This window comes from Bombina bombina, chromosome 2, assembly GCF_027579735.1.
Source record: "Bombina bombina isolate aBomBom1 chromosome 2, aBomBom1.pri, whole genome shotgun sequence".
NCBI lineage: Eukaryota > Metazoa > Chordata > Amphibia > Anura > Bombinatoridae > Bombina > Bombina bombina.
The window spans coordinates 655,638,126-655,658,805 of record NC_069500.1 but is presented as its reverse complement, the minus strand read 5'-3'; the positions used below and the strand labels follow the sequence as shown (position 1 = coordinate 655,658,805).

Here is a 20,680-nt window from a genome sequence, read left to right as displayed (position 1 = left end):
AATTATTTCCAAATTTCTTTTGTTGATGCTTTCTACTCCTTTCTTTATCACCCCACTGCTTGGCTATTCGTTAAACTAAATTATGGGTGTGGTGAGGGGTGTATTTATAGGCATTTTGAGGTTTGGGAAACTTTGCCCCTCCTGGTAGGATTGTATATCCCATACGTCACCAGCTCATGGACTCTTGCCAATATGAAATAAATTAATTTATCAGGTAAGTTCTTACATAAATTATGATATATATATATATATATATATATATATATATATATATATATATATATATATATATATATATAAAAAATGTGTGTGTATATTTATTTGTATGCAAACATTTAGGCACCCCTGACAATTTCCATGATTTTTATTTATAAATAAATAGTCCTAAAGCCTGTGTGTACACCCCTTGCTCTCTCTCTCTTTCTCCCCTCTCTTTTGCTCTCTTTCTCCCCTCTCTTTTGCTCTCTTTCTCCCCTCTTTTGCTCTCTTTCTCCCCTCTCTTTTGCTCTCTCCCCCGTCTTTTACTCTCTCCCCCGTCTTTTACTCTCCCCCCTCTCTTTTACTCTCTCTCTCTCTCTCCCCCCCCCTCTCTCTCTCTCCCTCTCCCTCTCCCTCTCTCTCTCTCTCTCTCTCTCTCCTCTCTTTTGCTGTCTCTCTTCTCTCCTCTCTTTTGCTGTCTCTCTTCTCTCCTCTCTTTTGCTGTCTCTCTTCCCCCCTCTCTCTTTTGCTGTCTCTCTTCCCCCCTCTCTCTTTTGCGGTCTCTCTTCCCCCCTCTCTTTTGCGGTCTCTATCCACCCTCTTCAGAGCTCTCGGCAGCTGGCCCCGCCCACGTTGTGCCCGGCCACACCCACGTCGCACTCGCCCTGTCACGCCCACTCCACCACACAACGCCAGGTCAGTTGGAAGGTCAGGTGTGTTTGTCCTCATGCGCAGTCTCTACTGCGCATGACGGCTTCGGACAAACACAATTGGCCTTTTATTATATAGGATTGGGTGTTTGGATCAGCCATTTCATTTTGATCTTTGAAATAACTGAAGGACACAGTAATATTTCAATAGTGAAATGAGGTTTATTGGATTAACAGAAAATGTTTAGTAGAGCCTCCTTTAGCAGAAATAACAGCCTTTAAACGCTTCCTATAGCCTATGAGTGTCTGGATTATGGTTGAAGGTATTTTGGACCATTCCTTCTTGCAAAACATCTCCAGTTCAGTCAGGTTTGATGGTTGCCTAGCATGGACAGCCCGCTTCAAACCACGCCACAAATTTTTAATGATATTCAGGTCTGGGGACTGGGATGGCCATTCCAGGACATTGTACTTGTTCCTCTGCATAAATGCCAGAGTAGATCTTGAGCAGTGTTTTGAGTTGTTGTCTTGTTGAAATACCGAGTACCGAGCCCTGGCATAACTTCAACTTTGTGACTGATTCCTCAACATTATTCTCAAGTATCTGCTGATATTGAGTGGAATCCATGCGACCCTCAACTTTAACAAGTTTCCAGTAGCGTCACTGGCCACACAGCTCCACAGCATGATGGAACATCTACCAAATTTTACTGTGGGTAGCAAGTGTTTGTCTTGGAACGCTGTGTTCTGTTGCTGCCATGCATAGCGCCCCTTGTTATGACCAAATAACTCAACCTTTGTTTCATCAGTCCACAGCACCTTCTTACAAAATAAAGCTGGCTTGTCCAAATGTGCGTTTGCATACCTCAAGCGACTCTGTTTGTGGCGTGTGTGCAGAAATGGCTTCTTCCGCACCCCTCTCCCATACGCTGAATTGTTGAACGATGCACAGTGACACCATCTGCAGTAAGATGATGTTGTAGGTCTTTGGAGGTGGTCTGTGGGCTGTTTTTGACAGTTCTCACCATCCTTTGCCTCTCTGATATTTACTTGGCCTTAACAAAAACTATACCTGTGGTCTTCCATTTCCTCACAGTGGACACTGACAGCTTAAATCTCTACAATAGCTTTTTGTAGCCTTCCCCTAAACCATAATGTTGAACAATATTTGTTTTCAGGTCATTTGAGAGTTGTTTTGAGGCCCCCATGTTGCCACTCTTCAGAGTAGAGTCAAAGAGAACAACTTGCAAGTGGCCACCTTAAATACATTTTCTCATGATTGGATGCACCTGTCTATGAAGTTCAAGGCTTAAAGGGCTCACCAAATCCAATTGTGTATTCAAATTGATCAGTGCTAGGTAGTTACAGGTATTCAAATCAACAAAATGACAAGGGTGCCCAAATATATGCACCTGTCTAATTTCGTTTGGATGCATATTGCATTTCACTACTGAAATATTACTTTGTCCTTCAGTTATTTGATAGATCAAAATGAAATTGCTGATCCAAACACCCAACTATTTATAAATGAAAATCATGGAAACTGTTGGGGGTGCTTAAACTTTTTCATACAACTGTATGTGTGTGTATATGTATGTGTGTGTGTGTGTGTATATATATATATATATATATATATGTATATATATATATAATCTCCATCTAAAGGGGAGGAGAGTCCACGGCTTCATTCATTACTTGTCTGAATTAAGAACCTGGCCACCAGGAGGGGAGAGGAGGCAAAGACAGAGGCGGAAGGCTTAAATACCTCCCTCACTCCCCTCATCCCCCAGTCGTTCTTTGCCTTTCGTCACAGGAGGTGGCAGAGAGGTGCTTGAAAATTGATAGGTCTCTTATGAGGGGTTCTACCCTTCGTTATGGGACAGGAGTTTAAGTAGCCCTTCAAGCTTCTCGGTTGAGGGCCTGAGTGAACGTTAGTATCCGGAGATGCAGAGGTAGCTTCCCTTTGCGTTCTTCTCTCAAGTCCATGCCAGGAGCGCAACTATCACCTGTCACACTTGAAGGGCCGTTTTCCTGTTCCACGGCGTAGATTCTGGTAAGATTGTTTCATTTTTTATATCGTAACACAAAAGACAGGGCCACAGTGTGGCGCCTTTATCTTTATAAAAACTAGGGTTAATATTCCTATAAGGTGATTATTGAACAGGGTTGTATGTACACAATAAGTTTATTGTGTTATAGCTGTGTTATGTGCAAGGACGCGGCTCTGGCATTTTTTGTGGAACTGATAGTTTCTCTTCCGGAAGTTTTTGCGCGGTCTTTATTTGGCGTGTTTTCTCCTCGGCAGGGGTTCTCCTGCGTAGACATCCTTGTGACCGGGTGGGGACTCTTCACTTCCGGTCTGATCTGTGACAGAGGAGACAAATGGTTTCTGCAGTCCGAGACATAGGAGGTGGTGAGTTCCCCGGCCATTGGTGGTTATAAGGGTGACTGTCTTATCTTTTTCTGAAAGCTGTGGAGGATTACTCCCTTTAACTTTAATTGTTAGGTTTTGGTAGACCAACCGGCACAACTGTGTTCCACATGCCTTGAAAGCTACGACTTCCAAACATAAGAGAATGTCTAGCACTACTGAGCCGTCCACCTCTGAGGGGTCACCGTCCCGTGAGGTGCATTCCCTAATGGCGCCCCCTATCCCACATGCAGCGCCCCAGGGTCCGACTGTTAACCCTTCGGGGGAGATTGCTTGGCCGCCTGATTTTGCGGATCAGCTTGAAACGGTAGCCGCTAAGGTGATCCATGCTTTGCCGCTTTCTGCTAAGCACAAGCGTAGAGCTTTCTTTCATGTAATTAGCAAGAGTCCAAGAGCTAGTGACGTATGGGATATACATTCCTACCAGGAGGGGCAAAGTTTCCCAAACCTAAAAATGCCTATAAATACACCCCTCGCCACACCCACAATTCAGTTTTACGAACTTTGCCTCCCATGAAGGTGGTGAAGTAAGTTTGTGCTAGATTCTACGTTGATATGCGCTTTGCAGCAGGCTGAAGCCCGTTTTTTCTCTCAGAGTGCAGTGAATGTCAGAGGGATGTGAAGAGAGTATTGCCTATTTGAATACCATGGTCTTCCTCTAGGGGATCTATTTCATAGGTTCTCTGTTATCGGTCCTAGAGATTTCTTCTCCTCCCTCCCTTTTCAGATCGACCATATACTCTTATATACCATTACCTCTACTGATTCTTGTTTCAGTACTGGTTTGGCTATCTACTATATGTAGATGAGTGTCTTAGGGTAAGTAAGTCTTAATTCTATTTATGACACTCAAAACTATGGTTGGGCACTATATATGTAAAGTTCTAAATATATGTGTGTAAACTTATATTTGCCATGATTCAGGGTAATCTGTATTCCTTCATTCAGACTGTCAGTTTCATTTTTTTGGGAAAATGCATATAAATTTTATTTTTCTTAAATTAAAATTTTCAATTGACTTTTTTTCAAAATTTGCGGGTGTAACAAAACCAATCTCGCCACTGTACATTGGAGGGCCTGTTATGGAACATTCTTTGGGCTGGAGGTACATGGGCTTAAGGATACCCAGAGACTGCATGGAAATATGGAATTTTATATGCTGGACACCCCATGTACTTTCATAACTCTGTCTTATGTCTATGTCACCCTGTATCCATAAATACAGGATGGGTACAGGGTGTGAGTGCCCCTTGTGGGAGCAATTGTGACTCCATAAGCCAAGTGGGCATAAAAGACTTTATAGCTAATAAGAACTGTTCCTATATTCTGTAATAAGATGTATTCTATGTATGTTTAAGATCTGATTGTGTCTCAGGAGTCTGTCTAGGTAAACTGATTGGGTTTTGTGTGATTATGTTAACTAGACTGCCCAACATCAGATTGTCTGAGTACTTAATATGTTAATCTGTTTTACCTGTGAATAGACAATTCTTAGAGGTTTGATGCATTGTTCATCTGTTTGCTTTACTGTTTAACCAATGCCCTCTGTAACCTGAAGCCAGGGTTATATTCAACCCCCCCATCTGGGGTCAAAACCTGTATAAATACTAGGCATTCAGCCTTTAATAAAGATATTCTTTTTTAAACCTGAAATGTGGAGCTTGGTCTCATGTTTGCAGGGAAACTGATCGAGGTTGTGAAGTGCTGATTCTGTATGCAGGACATTGTTCCCTGGTATTAACCCTTGGTATCCTGTTGGTACCGTAACAGCGGGCTGTTAGGCTCGCGGGTGCAGAAAATGCTTCTATTTATTGCGTCATTTTTGGCGCAAAAAATAGTCATTTCCGGCGTCATAGTTTGCGCCGGAAGTTTTCACGTAATTGCGTAATTTTTTTAGATATGTGTATTGCGGACGTTTTTTTGGCGCCAAAAAATATGGACGTCATACTTGGCGCCAAAAATGTGGCGTCCTACTTCGTGCCAGTTTTTTTTCACATGATTTCAGTCTTACTTTTTAGTTGTTTCTGGTTTTCTAGAGGCTTGTTTCATTTTGCATTTTTTCCCATTCCTGAAACTGCCATTTAAGGAATTTGATAATTTTGCTTTATATGTTGTTTTTTCTTTTACATATTGCAAGATGTCACTACCTGACCCTGGATCAGAATCTACTTCTGGAAAAGAGCTGCATGATGTCGGTTCTACCAAAGCTAAGTGCATTTGTTGTAAACTTTTGGTAACTGTTACTCTGGCTGTAGTTTGTGTTAGTTGTCATGATAAGCTATCAAACGCAGATAGCATTTCCATTAGTAAAAATCCATTACCTGTTGTTGTTCCTTCAACATCTAATGTTCAGGATGTTCCTGTTAATGTTAAAGAATTTGTTTCTAATTATATTCGGAAGTATCTGTCTGTTATTCCTCCTTCTAGTTAACATAAGAGGTCTTTTTAAACTTCCCATATTTCAGATGAATTTTTAAATGACCGCCATCATTCTGACTTATCTATTTCTGATGAGGATCTATCTGGTTCAGAAGATTCTACCTCAGATATTGACACTGATAAATCTTCATATTTGTTTAAGATGGAGTTTATTTGTTCTTTACTTAAAGAAGTGTTGATTGCATTAGATATGGAGGAGTCTAGTCCTCTTGATATTAAAACTACTAAGCGTTTAAATTCAGTTTTTAAACCTCATGTAGTTATTCCAGACGTTTTTCCTGTTCCTGATGCTATTTCAGAAGTAATTTCTAGGGAATGGAATAGTCTGGGTACTTCATTTACTCCTTCTCCAAGGTTTAAGAAATTGTACCCCTTGCCATCTGATAGATTAGCGTTTTGGGAAAAAATCCCCAAAGTTGATGGGGCTATCTCTACTCTTGCTAAACGTACTACTATTCCTACGGCAGATAGTACTTTGTTTAAAGATCCTATAGATAGGAAGCCTGAATCCTTTCTTAGGAAGGCTTATTTATGTTCAGGTAATCTTAGACCTGCTATTTCTTTGGCTGATGTTGCTGCAGCTTCAACTTTCTGGTTGGAGGCTTTAGCGCAAAAAGTGTCAGACCATAATGCTTATAGCATTGTTAAACTCCTTCAACATACTAATCAATTTATTTGTGATGCCATTTTCGATATCATTAGAATTGATGTCAGGTATATGTCTTTAGCTATTTTAGCCAGAAGAGCTTTATGGCTTAAGTCTTGGAATGCAGATATGACTTCTAAGTCAACTTTGCTTTCTCTTTCTTTCCAAGGTAATAAATTATTTGGTTCTCAGTTAGACTCAATAATTTCAGCTGTTACTGGGCGGAAGGGTGCCTTTTTACCTCAGGATAAAAAATCTAAAGGTAAATATAGCTGCTAATCGTTTCCGTTCCTTTAGTCAGAATAAGGAACAAAAGCCGGACTCTTCCTCTAAAGGAACAGTTTCCGTTTGGAAACCTTCTCCAGTCTGGAATAAATCCAAGCCTTTTAGAAAGTCAAAACCAGCTCCTAAATCCGCATGAAGGTGCGGCCCTCATTCCAGCACACCTGGTAGGGGGCAGGTTACGATTTTTCAAAGATTTTTGGATCAATTCGATTCAAAGTCTTTGGATTCAGAACATTGTTTCACAAGGGTACAGAATAGGTTTCAAGGTAAGACCGCCTGTGAGAAGATTCTTTCTTTCACTCATTCCAGTAAACCCAGTAAAGGCTCAAGCATTTCTGAAATGTGTTTCAGATCTGGAGTCAGCTGGAGTAATTGTGCCAGTTCCAGTTCTGGAACAGGGCCTGGGGTTTTATTCAAATCTGTTCATTGTTCCAAAGAAAGAGAATTCTTTCAGACCAGTTCTGGATCTAAAAAATATTGAATCGTTATGTAAGGATACCAACATTCAAGATGGTGACTATAAAGACTATTCTGCCTTTTGTTCAGCAAGAGCATTATATATCCACTATAGACTTACAGGATGCATATCTTCATATTCCAATTCATCCGGACCATTATCAGTTCCTGAGATTCTCTTTTCTAGACAAGCATTACCAGTTTGTTGCTCTTCCTTTTGGCCTAGGAACAGCTCCAAGGATCTTTTCGAAGGTTTTCGGTGCCCTTCTTTCTGTAATCAGGGAGCAGGGTATTGCGGTATTTCCTTATTTGGACGATATCTTGGTACTTGCTCAGTCTTTACATTCTGCAGTATCTCACATGAATCAACTTGTGTTGTTTCTTCAAAGACATGGTTGGAGGATCAATTTACCAAAGAGTTCATTGATTCCTCAAACAAGGATAACCTTTTTGGGTTTCCAAATAGACTGTGTCCATGACTTTGTCTCTAACAGAATAGAGACGTCTGAAATTGGTTTCATTTTGTCGAAACCTTCAGTCTCAATCTTTCCCTTTGGTAGCTTTGTGCATGGAAATTTTAGGTCTCAAGACTGCTGCATCGGACACAATCCCTTTTGCTCATTTTCACATGAGACCTCTCCAGCTTTGTATGCTGAACCAATGGTGCCGGGATTATACAAAGATATCACAATTAATATCCTTTAATCACAATGTTCGATCTTCTCTTATTTGGTGGTTGGATCACCATCGTTTAATTCAAGGGGCCTCTTTTGTTCGTCCAACCTGGACTGTGATCTCAACAGATTCGAGTCTTTCAGGTTGGGGAGCTGTATGGGAATCTCTGACAGCGCAGGGGGTTTGGGAATCTCAGGAGGCGAGATTACCAATCAACATTTTGGAACTCTGTGCGATTCTCAGAGCTCTTCAGTTCTGGCCTCTTCTGAAGAGAGAATTGTTTATTTGTTTTCAGACAGACAGTGTCACAACCGTGGCATATATCAATCATCAAGGGGGGACTCACAGTCCTTAGGCTATAAAAGAAGTATCTCAGATACTTGTATGGGCGGATTCCAGCTCCTGTCTAATTTCTGCGGTTCACATCCCAGGTATAGACAATTGGGAAGCGGATTATCTCAGTTGCCAGACGTTACATCCGGGCGAATGGTCTCTTCACCCAGAGGTATTTCTTCAGATTGTTCAAATCTGGGGGCTTCCAGAAATAGATCTAATGGCTTCTCATCTAAACAAAAAACTTCCCAGGTATCTGTCCAGATCCAGGGATCCTCAGGCGGAAGCAGTGGACGCATTGTCACTTCCTTAGAATTATCAACCTGCTTATATCTTTCCGCCTCTAGTTCTTCTTCCAAGAGTGATTTCCAAAATCCTAATGGAGCGTTCATTTGTACTGCTGGTGGCTCCAGCATGGCCACACAGGTTTTGGTATGCGGATCTCGTTCGGATGGCAAGTTGCCAACCTTGGACACTTCCGTTAAGGCCAGCCCTTCTGTCTCAAGGACCATTTTTCCATCAGGATCTCAAATCATTAAATTTGAAGGTATGGAGATTGAACGCTTAATACTTAGTCATAGAGGTTTCTCTGACTCAGTGATAAATACTATATTACAGGCTCGTAAATCTGTGTCTAGAAAGATCTTTTACCGAGTCTGGAAGACTTACGTTTCTTGGTGTTCTTCACATAAATTCTCTTGGCATTCTTTTAGAATTCCTAGAATTTTACAATTTCTTCAAGATGGTTTGGATAAGGGTTTGTCTGCAAGTTCCTTGAAAGGACAAATCTCTGCTCTTTCAGTTCTTTTTCACAGAAAGATTGCTAATCATCCTGATATTCATTGTTTTGTACAGGCTTTGGTTCGTATCAAGCCTGTCATTAAGTCAATCTCTCCTCCTTGGAGTCTTAATTTGGTTCTGAGGTCTTTACAGGCTCCTCCTTTTGAACTTATCATTCTCTGGATATTAAATTACTTTCCTGGAAAGTTTTGTTCCTTTTGGCCATCTCTTCTGCTAGAAGAGTTTCTGAGTTATCTGCTCTTTCTTGTGAATCTCCTTTTCTGATTTTTCATCAGGATAAGGCAGTTTTGTGGAATTCATTTAATTTTTTACCTAAAGTTGTGAATTCTAACAACATTAGTAGAGAAATTGTTGTCCCTTCTTTGTGTCCGAATCCTAAGAATTCTCTGGAGAGATCTTTACATTCTTTGGATGTAGTAAGAGCTTTGAAATATTATGTTGAAGCTATTAAAGATTTCAGAAAGACTTCTAGTCTATTTGTAATCTTTTCTGGTTCTAGGAAAGGTCAGAAGGCTTCTGCCATTTCTTTGGCGTCTTGGTTAAAGCTTTTGATTCATCATGCTTATGTGGAGTCGCGTAAATCCCCGCCTCAAAGGATTACGGCTCATTCTACTAGGTCAGTTTCTACTTCCTGGGCTTTTAGGAATGAAGCTTCTGTTGATCAGATTTGCAAAGCGGCAACTTGGTCTTCTTTGCATACTTTTACTAAATTCTACCATTTTGATGTTTTCTCTTCTTCTGAAGCAGTTTTTGGTAGAAAAGTACTTTAGGCAGCTGTTTCAGTTTTATTCTTCTGCTTATAATTTCAGTTTTTTTCATTATAAGATTAAAACTTTTTGATTTGGGTTGTGGATTATTTTTTCAGCAGAATTGGCTGTCTTTATTCTATCCCTCCCTCTCTAGTGACTCTTGCGTGGAAGTTCCACATCTTGGGTATCTGCTATCCCATACGTCACTAGCTCATGGACTCTTGCTAATCACATGAAAGAAATTAATTTATCAGGTAAGTTCTTACATAAATTATGTTTTTCATAGCGGCCCGTCCCAGGATTTGTCTGTCGGACGCCCCGGAGGGGTGGTACTATGACTAAGCCCATTCCGACGCATCAGAAGGGTCCCTTTCAGGGTTGGAGTCTGTGTCATCTAAACCTCTGGTAGAGGAGTAGCCCGGTTTTAGGTTTAAGATGGAGAACTTGCGTTTCTTACTAAAGCAAGTACTAGCTACTTTAGAGGTTCCGGAACCGAAATTTCCAGAAGAGCCCTCCATTCCTAAATTAGATAAGGTCTACGAGGACAGGGTGGTTTCCCAGACTTTCCCGGTTCCTGTCAAGAAGAAGAACATTATAAAGAACGAGTGGGAGTGGTTAGGTTCTTCCTTTTCCCCCGTCCCGGAGGCCCAGCTAGAGTTGTGGGGGACCATTCCCAAGGTGGATGGGGCCATCTCCACGCTCCCTAAGCACACAACGATTCCTTTAGAGGATAGTTCTTCGTTCAAGGAGCCTATGGATAAACAGTTGGAAAACATGTTATGTAAGATGTTTCAACACATGGGGTTTGTTTTTCAGCCGGCAGCAGCAGTTGCGGGAGCTGTGTCATATTGGTACAGTGTCTTATTTGATATGATTGAAGGTAAAACTTCTTTAGAGGAAGTGCAGGAAAGGATTAAGGCCCTAAAAGTGGCCAATTCCTTCATTCGTGATGCTAATATGCAAATTATCCGCTTGAATGCTAAAGTATCAGTTTTTTCGGTTCTAGCACTCAGGGCTCTGTGGCTAAAATCTTGGTCAGCGGACATGGCCTCTAATACGAGACTGCTGTCTCTGCCTTTTAAGGGCAAAATCCTGTTCGGCCCAGGTCTTGATTATATCATATCCATGGTTACAGGAGGCAAGTTTGCCTTCCTTCCCCAGGTTAAGAAGGTGTAACCTAAGGGTTCTAATTATCGTCCCTTTCGTGGGGAAAAGGCGCAACGCCAATATTCCACAACAACAGCGGACCAACCAAAGGGTGCCTGGAAGCCGGCCCAAGCTTGCAACAAGTCTAATCAAAACAAGAAGCCTGCTGAGACTAAGTCCGCATGAAGGGGTGGCCCCTGCCTGGTCTGCAAGCCAATTGGGGGGCAGATAGTCTCTATTCTTAGACGACTGGTTGCAGGACGTTCAGGACCACTGGGTTCTGGAGGTAGTCGCCCAGGGTTACAGGATAGGGTTCTTTCTGGGTTGTGTGCGGGATCTCTCCGCTCTAGGGGTTATTGTACCAGTAGCCCATGCAGAAAGGGGTCTAGGGTATTACACCAATTTGTTTGTGGTCCCGAAGAAGGAGGGCACGTTCCGCCCGATTCTGGACCTCAAATGTTTAAACAAGTTCCTGTCCGTTCCATCGTTCAAAATGGAAACAATCAGATCCATTCTGCCCCTAGTTCAAGAGGGGTATCTAATGACCTCTATAGACTTGAAGGATGCCTACCTTCATGTTCAGATTCACATGGACCATTACAGGTTCCTCAGATTTGCTTTTCTGAATCGGCATTTACAGTTTGTGGCTCTCCCCTTTGGTCTGGAGACGGCTCCGGGAGTCTTTACAAAGGTCCTGGGGGCCCTTCTAGTAGTAGCCAGATCCCAGGGTATCGCTGTGGCACCCTATATGGACGACATCCTGGTTTAGGCGCCGTCCTTCCATCTGGCAGAGGCCCACACCAGGGTCCTGCTGCAGTTACTTCAATCTCGCGGTTGGAAGGTCAACCTCGAGAAGAGTTCTCTGGTTCCCAGTACCAGGGTGGAGTTCTTGGGCCACGGTCATAGACTCTGTGTCCATGAAGATCATTCTCACGGACAAGCAACGCATAAAGATGGCGTCTACCTGTCTTTCCCTTCAGTCTACAGTGAGACCATCTGTAGCTCAGTGCATGGAAATGATTGGGCTCATGGTCTCCAGTATGGACAACATTCCATTCGTCAGGTTTCATCTCAGACCACTTCAATTGTGTATGTTGAGACAGTGGAACGGCGATCATTCCGATCTGTAACAGCTGATATACATTGATGCGCAGACTCTGATTTCCTTCTACTGGTGGATCCGCCCGGATCACCTGTCCATGGGGACATCCATCCTGAGACCGTTCTGGGAGATTGTGACCATGAACGCAAGTTTTGCGGGATGGGGAGCCGTTTGGGGTGCCTCGTGTAGTGTCCCGTATAAAGCGTGGCCGAGGAGGACGTGGTTTGTGGATCTGGTGGGGATGTCATCCTCTCTGCCGAGGAGGTTACCTTCTCGCAGGGATCTGCTAGAGCAGGGTCCTTTTCAGCATCAAAATCTAAATTCTCTGAGGCTGACTGTGTGCAGATTGAACTCTTAGTCTTGGCAAAAAGGTTTTTTTTTTTTTTTTTTTTTTGAGAAAGTGATTGACACTCTAGTTCAGGCAAGAAAGCCGGTCACTCGACGCATCTATTATAGGGTGAGGAGGACTTGTCCTGGTGTGAGAGTCATGGCTACCCTTGGCACAAGGTGATGGTATCTAGGATTTTGTCTTTTCTCCAAGAGGGTTTGGAGAAGCGTCTCGCCGTTAGTTCCCTAAAAGGACAAATTTCGGCTTTATCTGTTCTGTTGCATAGAAGTCGCTGATCTTCCTGACATCCAATCTTTTGTTCAGGGCCTGTCTCGAATCAGGCCTGTTTTTAGGCAGGTTGCTCATCATTGGAGCTTAAACTTGGTACTTAAGGTCTTTCAGAGGGTTCCGTTTGAGCCTATGCATTCTCTTAACATAAAGGATCTCTCATGGAAGGTTCTCTTTCTGTTGGCCATTGCATCGGCACGCAGAGTCTTGGAGCTGGCGGCCTTGCAATATGAGCCCCCTTATCTGGTGTTTCATGCGGATAAGGCTGTTCTTCGCAAAGGCTTGGGGTTTCTCCCCAAGGTGGTGTCTAACCGTAACATCAATCAGGAGATGGTTGTTCCTTCATGTCCTAGCCCTTCTTCTCCTAAGGAGAAGTTACTTCATAATCTGGATGTGGTTCGTGCTTTTGAAGTTCTATCTTCAGGCCACAAAGGATTTCAGACAATCTAAATCACTTTTTGTCGTATATTCAGGGAAGCGCAGGGGTCAGAGGGCTTCTGCTACTTCTTTCTCTTTTTGGCTAAGGAGCTTGACCTATGAGACAGCGGGACATAAGCCTCCTCAGAGTTACGTCTCATTCCACTAGAGCGCTTGCTTCATCCTGGGCCTTCAAAAATGAGGCTTTTATGGAGCAGATTTGCAAGGAGTCTACCTGCTCCTCCTTGCATACCTTCACAGGGGAGTGCGGGGGAGGTATGTAAGCCTTTGGCTGTGGTGTCTTTGCCTCCTTCTGGTGGCCAGGTTCTTAATTCCCACAAGTAATGAATGAAGCCGTGAACTCTCCTCCCCACGATGGAAATAAAATTATCAGGTAAGCATAATTTATGTGTGTGTGTGTGTGTATATATATATATATATATATATATGTACAGTATATCATTTCATAATCCCTAGCACTTGAGAATAAAAGGAAAGAGAATAAGGTATGGGTTTCTAGATGAATGTAAGCCTAAGGTAGCTAGCCCTTCATATATTGTGCATGGCAATTTGTCTTCGGTATATCCATTCATTTAGTGGATGGCAATTTCAACGTGTAGGAGGAGTCTGAGGAATCACTGTTCATTATAAAGTGTGGGATGTGGTTAGTTATTTTCATCCTCCTTATGAGGAGGATTCTCATTTGTGATTTATTATCCAGGGATCTGAGCCAAGGTGTAGAAATTGCTGTATTTTTGGGTTAGTCTAGTTTTCTTGGTTATACATGGTTTCAATCTCAGAGGAAAGTGATGGTGTGCGTATATATCGGAAAGTCGATTCTTCCCTTGAACCCGCTTCTCTGCAAAGTCATTTTCACATCCCTGTGCTGGAGTTGTTTAGTTGTTTGGCTTTCATTGTATTTACACATTTATTTTTATTGTGAGGTACCCACACAATTTATACCTTGCTTGTTTAATTTTTTTTTTTTTTTCCAGCAAGCCAAGCATTTTTAGAAATACAATAATATAGGAGAACACAACCATATAAAGATTTACCTCTTTCAAATGGGGGGATAGTGGTCTAGGTGCTAAAATATTGGCTTTCAAATGCCTTTCCCCCAACCCTAGGCTCACTTCTTAGAACTCCCTGCACAATAATGGGGTTCCCATCCCCCTGTGACAGCATCACATGCTCCTAGTGGTGCAAACTAGAACTGTTGAAGCAGGAGCCAGTGATGGAGGAGACTGCAGTAAATGCCTTAGTATAAATTGGTCTGTATGCTTAGTAGGCCATATATTAATAATCTTAATATTTGCTTTACATATAAATTTGATTTTTAGAGTTTATTACATATCATAATGCTATGTTACCTCTACACATGGTTCTATAGAACCATTCCTGTAATTATAATATTTAAACTAAACTGTAAACCTTGCATTTTTAGGTGTCTTACGCTCGCCCAAGTTCAGCTTCTATTAGGGATGCAAATTTATATGTCAGTGGACTTCCCAAAACAATGACTCAGAAAGAGCTAGAGCAACTGTTCTCTCAGTACGGCCGTATCATTACATCACGTATTCTAGTTGACCAAGTGACTGGTAAGTTAATTTCAACAGTGTATATGAAACATCACTTTATTTTTTAAGTACCAGGTTGTTAAATTTTCTGTCTTCAAATATGGCAGTTTTACTTAAAAGGTGGTTTTATGTGGGCCAGAAAATGCAATTTTCTGCTTTGATTCTTCATAAATATACATGTACAAAAACAGATTGTTGAATGTAGTGAAGGCAGTCTGACTCATTCTACCCTGAAGGTGCAGGGTTGAAAGCGGTTTCATGGCTTGTAAACAAATAAAATTAATAAAAAATAAATTACAGCTGTTATATAATTAAATTAATATATATTTATTAGAAAATTATATTAAATATAATAAATGGAAAGTGTCAACATCTGCATATTTAAAAATAGTCTGGATACATTTCTGTATATAAGCAAGATTCATGGAAATGATTGCTAGCATTAAATGAGTCACCTTTTAGTGGGGTTATTTTAGCTTAACTGGATATTTTTGTAAGTATTTTAGATTTGTATAGGTTGAACTTGATGGACTTCAGTCTTTTTTCAACCTTATCTACTATGTTACTATTACTTTTGGGAAATTTAGAACCTGGCAACCAGGAGGCAAAGACACCCCAGCCAAAGGCTTAAATACTCCTTCCACTCCCCTCACCCCCCATTCATTCTTTGCCTTTTGTCCCAGGAGGTTGGCAGAGAAGTGTCAGAAGTTTACGATTAAGTCTCTTATGGAGGGGGTAGTACTCTTCGGCATGGGACTGGAGTTTTAAGTAGTGCTGTTAGCCTCTCAGTAAGAGCTTGGATGAAATTTAGAATCCAGAGATGCAGGGAGAGTCTTTCTGTGAAACCATCCCGGCTCATTTTTAACAGCTCCATAAGCAATCGGCATTGACGAGTTTCGCTGCCTGCCTTCTTCTCTCAAGTCCATGGCGGAGACGATGCTACTATCTGTCACACAGTTCCTGTTCCACGGCGTAGATTCTGGTAAGATTGTTTCATTTTACTTTCTTCATGATTGTATTGTACTACAAGTGTTTTCCAGAGAGGCTACCACCTTGCCGGATTAACTATAATTAGGGTCTCAGTGAGGCTCCTTTTGTATCTTGGAATCAAGGGTTAATATATCTTGAGGGGGGTTATTAAACAAGGGGGTCTTTAATCATGTTTGTGATTCTACTTGCTTATGTGTAGTTTTACTTAGGCTCATGGCTTGTGGAACATAACTGCCTTGAAAGTGACACAGCCTTTGCTGTTGGGCGCACTTTTTTTGGACTGTACGGCTTACCTTGTGACCAGGCGTTGTCACGTTTTTGACTCTCATGTTCCGCATTCCTGACTGTGTGGCGTTGAAAAAATTCTGGTCTGCTGGTGAATAGGAGGTGGTGAGTGCCCCAGCCGTTGTGGGTTTAAGGTTTCGTTGAGATGTTTTCAAATTTGGTCCATTTTTTTTTTTTTTGTATTCATATCTCCGTTATGGAGGACTCTGATGTTGAGATTGAAGAAGGCTGATTCAGATTCTACTTATTCCGAAGAATACGAATCGGCCCAGATGACACATGACAGTCAGTTCTGTTCTGTAGGCTGTTTTTAGAGGGTTCGATTCCTCGGGATCGGGGAATCAGGGTGCCGCTGAGCCATCTGCCTCTGGGGGTTCTGTAACTCGAGAGGTGAGTTCCCTACCACTTACTGTGACTATACATGCAGGTGACTCAGATTATGCTTATCCCTCTCTGGATGGTGGTTTTTTGCCTCCAGAGCTTGCGGCATGTTACCGTATGCAAATACTTATATCGTTAGCACATCTGCAGATTCCAGATGTCTGCTTAAGATTATGTTTGTTTCCCGTCAACCCGGGTCCCCCAGGCATGGGGTGGCCCATTCAGCTCTCCTGGGGAGCAGCTAGTCCTGAGGCTCTAGCAGAGGTGTGCTGTTCTTTTTGATAGACTAGCGCACCCTCGAGTTCTGCTATGACATGTTTTGGCGTTGTTGGAGATTCCCATCCTTAATAAATAAATATATATATATATATATATATATATATATATATATAGGGGTTCTCAGTCTTCTTCGAATAGCACACATAATTAAATATAAGGGGATGAAGTAATCTTCTTATAGTCTGATCATTGAGTATCCTTTCCAGTCTGAGCTTGGACGAGCAGAGTCCCGTTGGGCTGGTCCTGCGGGTGTGTCTGTTCTCCTTAGGCAAAAACCTACGGGTTGCCTTTTCTTTTATTTAATCCGGTGAGGATGACTTTTATTTGATTTTAAGAGCTCATGTTTTGTTTTATATTCCTTCGGAAAATTCCTTGTTGAATTGATACTTGCAATTTCTTGATCGCACCGGTTAATTCTACGGAAGTTGTTTTGGTGACGCCTTTAGTTCTCCCTCCCTGGGGGTGAATATTACGGCCTTGACATTAATGGCTAAGGTTCAGCTCCTCCTGTCTTGTGGCCTATTTCAAACATGCAATTGGAATTGTCCTTCTGTACTTGTTCTTTATGGGACTCTTCCTTCAGGTCTAGTTTTCCGGATGCTGTCCATTTTCTCCTTAGCGGTTGAGGCCGCCTTATGCTAGGGCCTTGCGGTCTTTCCTACTCTGGGAGTTAGTCGTTCTTTATTAGTTCTTATAGGCTATGTGGTCTCCTTATCCTGGCTCCGTCTAGGGGTTGTTTCCGGGGGTTTGGGATGCTATGCATTCTTTTTCCTTGGATATAGTCCTCTGGTTCTGTACTCTGTGGAGATTATGGAGACTAGTCTTTTTTAACTTGCTCTTCGGGTGACTTTGGCACCGATATTTCCCCTTGGTTCCAGAAGTTGGGTATCGTACGCCTGTTAGGTTTAGAATCTTAGTGGTTCTGTCGTGCCCTAGCTCTTTCGGAGTTGGACTTCTGTATGGGGTGTTCCCTTCCCCTTGGGTTGGGATTTATGAGTGTGTCCTAGACCCGTTCGCTGGGTTAGTCTTATCCTCAGACGGGGTATGATATTTCCTGGAGTATTGTTGGTTTAAACAATTCTGGGGCTCGGGCCTTATGTTTGGATCTTTCCGGGCCTAAGCCAGCTGGTCAGATTAGGGGTTAGCTCCATGGTTTCACCACCTGAATCCCACTGTGGTGCGGGTACTCTTTCTTCATGACCTTATCTGGTTTTCTTTTTTGGAATTTTATGATCCTATAGCTGGTTCGTAGCTCTAGCTTTCCTGGGACCATATTTTTGGTCTCGCTAGTTGAGTTACTAGCAGCTGGGCCAGGAATTTTTTGTGCTCAGGCTCCTCTAGGCCTTCCTTGATCTTGAAAGGTATGTGCTTCCCTTTTCATATTCCTCAGTGGTGCCTGAATGTTTTTCATTTGGCTCAGTCTATGGCTTTGGCCTTTTGAGCGTGAGCGCTGTTCTTTAGCTGCGCCATTCCCTTGGGGGGGGGGGGGGTTTGTTTGCCTTTCTTTGGAGGATGGTTGTCTGTGTGCAGGGGGTTGGAACAGGTGGTTTATCCTGTATTGAGTGTGGTCAACTTTCTGTGATTGTTCTGTTCCGTCTGGGGTTTTGCAGTCTCCAAGTTAGATCTCCTAGTTTCGCTTGTCTCTATGGGGTTCTCCTTGGGGAGTACCTTTTAGACGTGCTGTGTGCCATAGAGTATCGAGCTAGATTTCATAGGGCTTCTGTCTTGTCTGCCTATCTATGGGTTCCTCATTGGGAATACCTGTTTGTAGGTACTTCTGAAAGGCTCCCGAGCTCTGTTAGGATGCCTGAGACCATCCTATTCCACCCTTTTATCTGAGGGCTGGTGGATGGCATATTTTCTGTGCCTGTCTCTCAGACCTGTAGGTTACTTGGGACGGCCTTGCGGCTTTGAATAACTTGCAGTGTACCCGCTAATTAGTGGAAGTTAGCAGTCTGTCGATTGGTGTTGACTATCTTTGGCTGTTTTCTACTTGTCTACAAGTATTTTATTTTTCAAGTCATCTTGGTATGACTGCAGCGTGTGGTATTCAGAGGTTGCTTCACTGGGTTTGATGCACATGTTGGTTTGGGAATATTTCTATATTCTGAGTTACTGGCGACTTGGGACTCTGGTTTCAGTCGTGTTTTTCAGGGTGGTTGCTTTGTTTTTTCGGAGAAGTTTTCTTCTCTGTTCTGATTTCTGGTCTCATCCTTTTGGTTCTGTACAGTTTGGGGTCTGGGCGTTGCCTTCCCTTATTTTAGGAACCCTTAGGGTCCATGTGAGTTTGGCTCGCTTTTTGAGGTTTTCCATTTTTATTTGGCTCTTGTTGCACCCTATCTAGGGTCTTCCGGGTATCCTTGTTTTTTCCTCCATGTCCTCTCTTCGGGAGTTTTTGGTTGTTTTTCCCATTTCTCTGTAAGGGTGTGTGGTTGAGGACCGTCCTTTGGGCGATGGTAACTCCTTGGAGGAGTGTTGGCTCAGTTGAGTCTGTTTCTGCAGTCTCTAGCAAGGCTTGTGGACTCTGTGGGTCAGTGTCCTTAGGGCATTTTTTCCTTTACATATGTTTTCCTTGCTTCGGACGAAGCAGGATTTTTGCTGGGTTATGGTTTGAGGCCTGGTGCCCTCAGAATGTGCCGCCTTTTGTACCCTCCCATTTTTAGCATTCAGTGTCCTCTATAGCTTGGGTATTGTTTTCCCAAAAATAATGAATACAGCTGTGGACTCTTTCCATTTATGAAGAAAAACATAAATGATGCTTACCTGATAATTTTCTTTTCTTCAGATGGAAAGAGTCCACAACTCCCCGCTGGTGTTTTTATGTGGGGCGGCCGTCATTTTTTCTCTTCTGGCATCTTTTCTCCCTGATGCTTATTCTATTGTTCCTTGTTCCTCAGCAGAATGACTGGGGGATGAGGGGAATGGGAGGGGAATTCAAGCCTTTGTCTTTGCCTCCTCCTGGTGGCCAGGTTCTGAATTCCCAAAAAGTAATGAATGCAGCTGTGGACTCTTTCCATCTGAAGAAAAGAAAATTATCAGTTAAGCATAATTTGTTTATTCATTCCCAAACACTTAAGTGAAAAATGCCCCCCTGCTCATGCTAAAATGCTAGAAAACAATCATAGAAAACAAGTAAAAATGTATTAAAAAATGCGCGGCTCGAGGAAAAAAAAAAAAATAAAAAATGTGCGGCTGGTACTTTGAGGCAAAGCTTAGATACAATTCTAAACTGGTAAGCAATGATGATCGTATGGTTGCATTATTAAATCAAGACATATTAAACATTACAATTTAACCTCATTTTTTTTTTTTTAGTTAGGCACAGATAATGCAGAGTGGGGGAAAAATAATAATCAATTGGTTATATGATGACAGAGACTGAAGAAAAGCTGGTTGAGAATATTATTTTAGGTATTTAGAGAACACACAAAGAATAAATAGCAGCTGTATTTTGGTTCTGTTATTTACCAACCCGTTACACTACATTCAACAGTATTAATACAGTTTAAAACATTTGGGGGGGGGGGGGGGTTCTTTTTGTTTTGTTTTTTAAGTTTTGTGGTATCTATTTAATTTGAGTAGTTTATTAGTTAAAGGGACAGTCAAGTCCAAAAAAACTTTCATGATTTAAGTAGGGCATGTCATTTTGAACAACTTCCAAATTTGCTTTTATCACCAATTTTGCTTTGTTCTCTTGGTATTCTTAGTTGAAAGCTAAAATTAGGAGGTTCATATGCTAATTTCTTAGACCTTGAAGACTGCCTCTAATCTGAATGCATTTTGAGCACTAGTGGGCATTTAGTTAATGTGTTTTATATAGATAACATCGAGCGCACGCACGTTAAGTGACCTAGGAGTGAGAACTGATTGGCTAAAATGCAGGTCTGTCAAAAGAACTGAAATAAGGGGGCAGTCAGCAGAAGCTTAGATACAAGGTAATTAAAGAGGTAAAATGTGTATTATAAGTGTGTTGGTTATGCAAAACTGGGGAATGGATAATAAAGGGATTATCTTTCTTTTTAAACAACAAAAATGCTGGTGTTGACTGTCCCTTTAAGAAAGAAATATTCCCTTTTACTGTGCTAAGTCAACATAAATATTAGACTCTGCATTTTGTTTTTTGTTTTTTATTATTATAAGATTGTAAACAATATTTTCTTCCTAATGGGATAGAGTCCACAGCCGCATTCATTACTTATGGGAAATAAGAACCTGGCCACCAGG

The 20,680-nt window shown here is 41.9% G+C and overlaps 1 protein-coding gene across 1 annotated transcript in view; it reads left to right on the top strand.

Annotated features, from left to right (window-relative positions):
• The window catches only part of ELAVL2 (ELAV like RNA binding protein 2), a 657,415-nt gene that overhangs the window by 426,095 nt on the left and 210,640 nt on the right, over positions 1-20,680 (top strand). Inside the window, exon 5 of the mRNA XM_053699996.1 lies at positions 14,389-14,542. Coding sequence (XP_053555971.1) covers positions 14,389-14,542 — 154 coding nt within the window. The remainder of the gene's footprint in view (positions 1-14,388; positions 14,543-20,680) is intronic.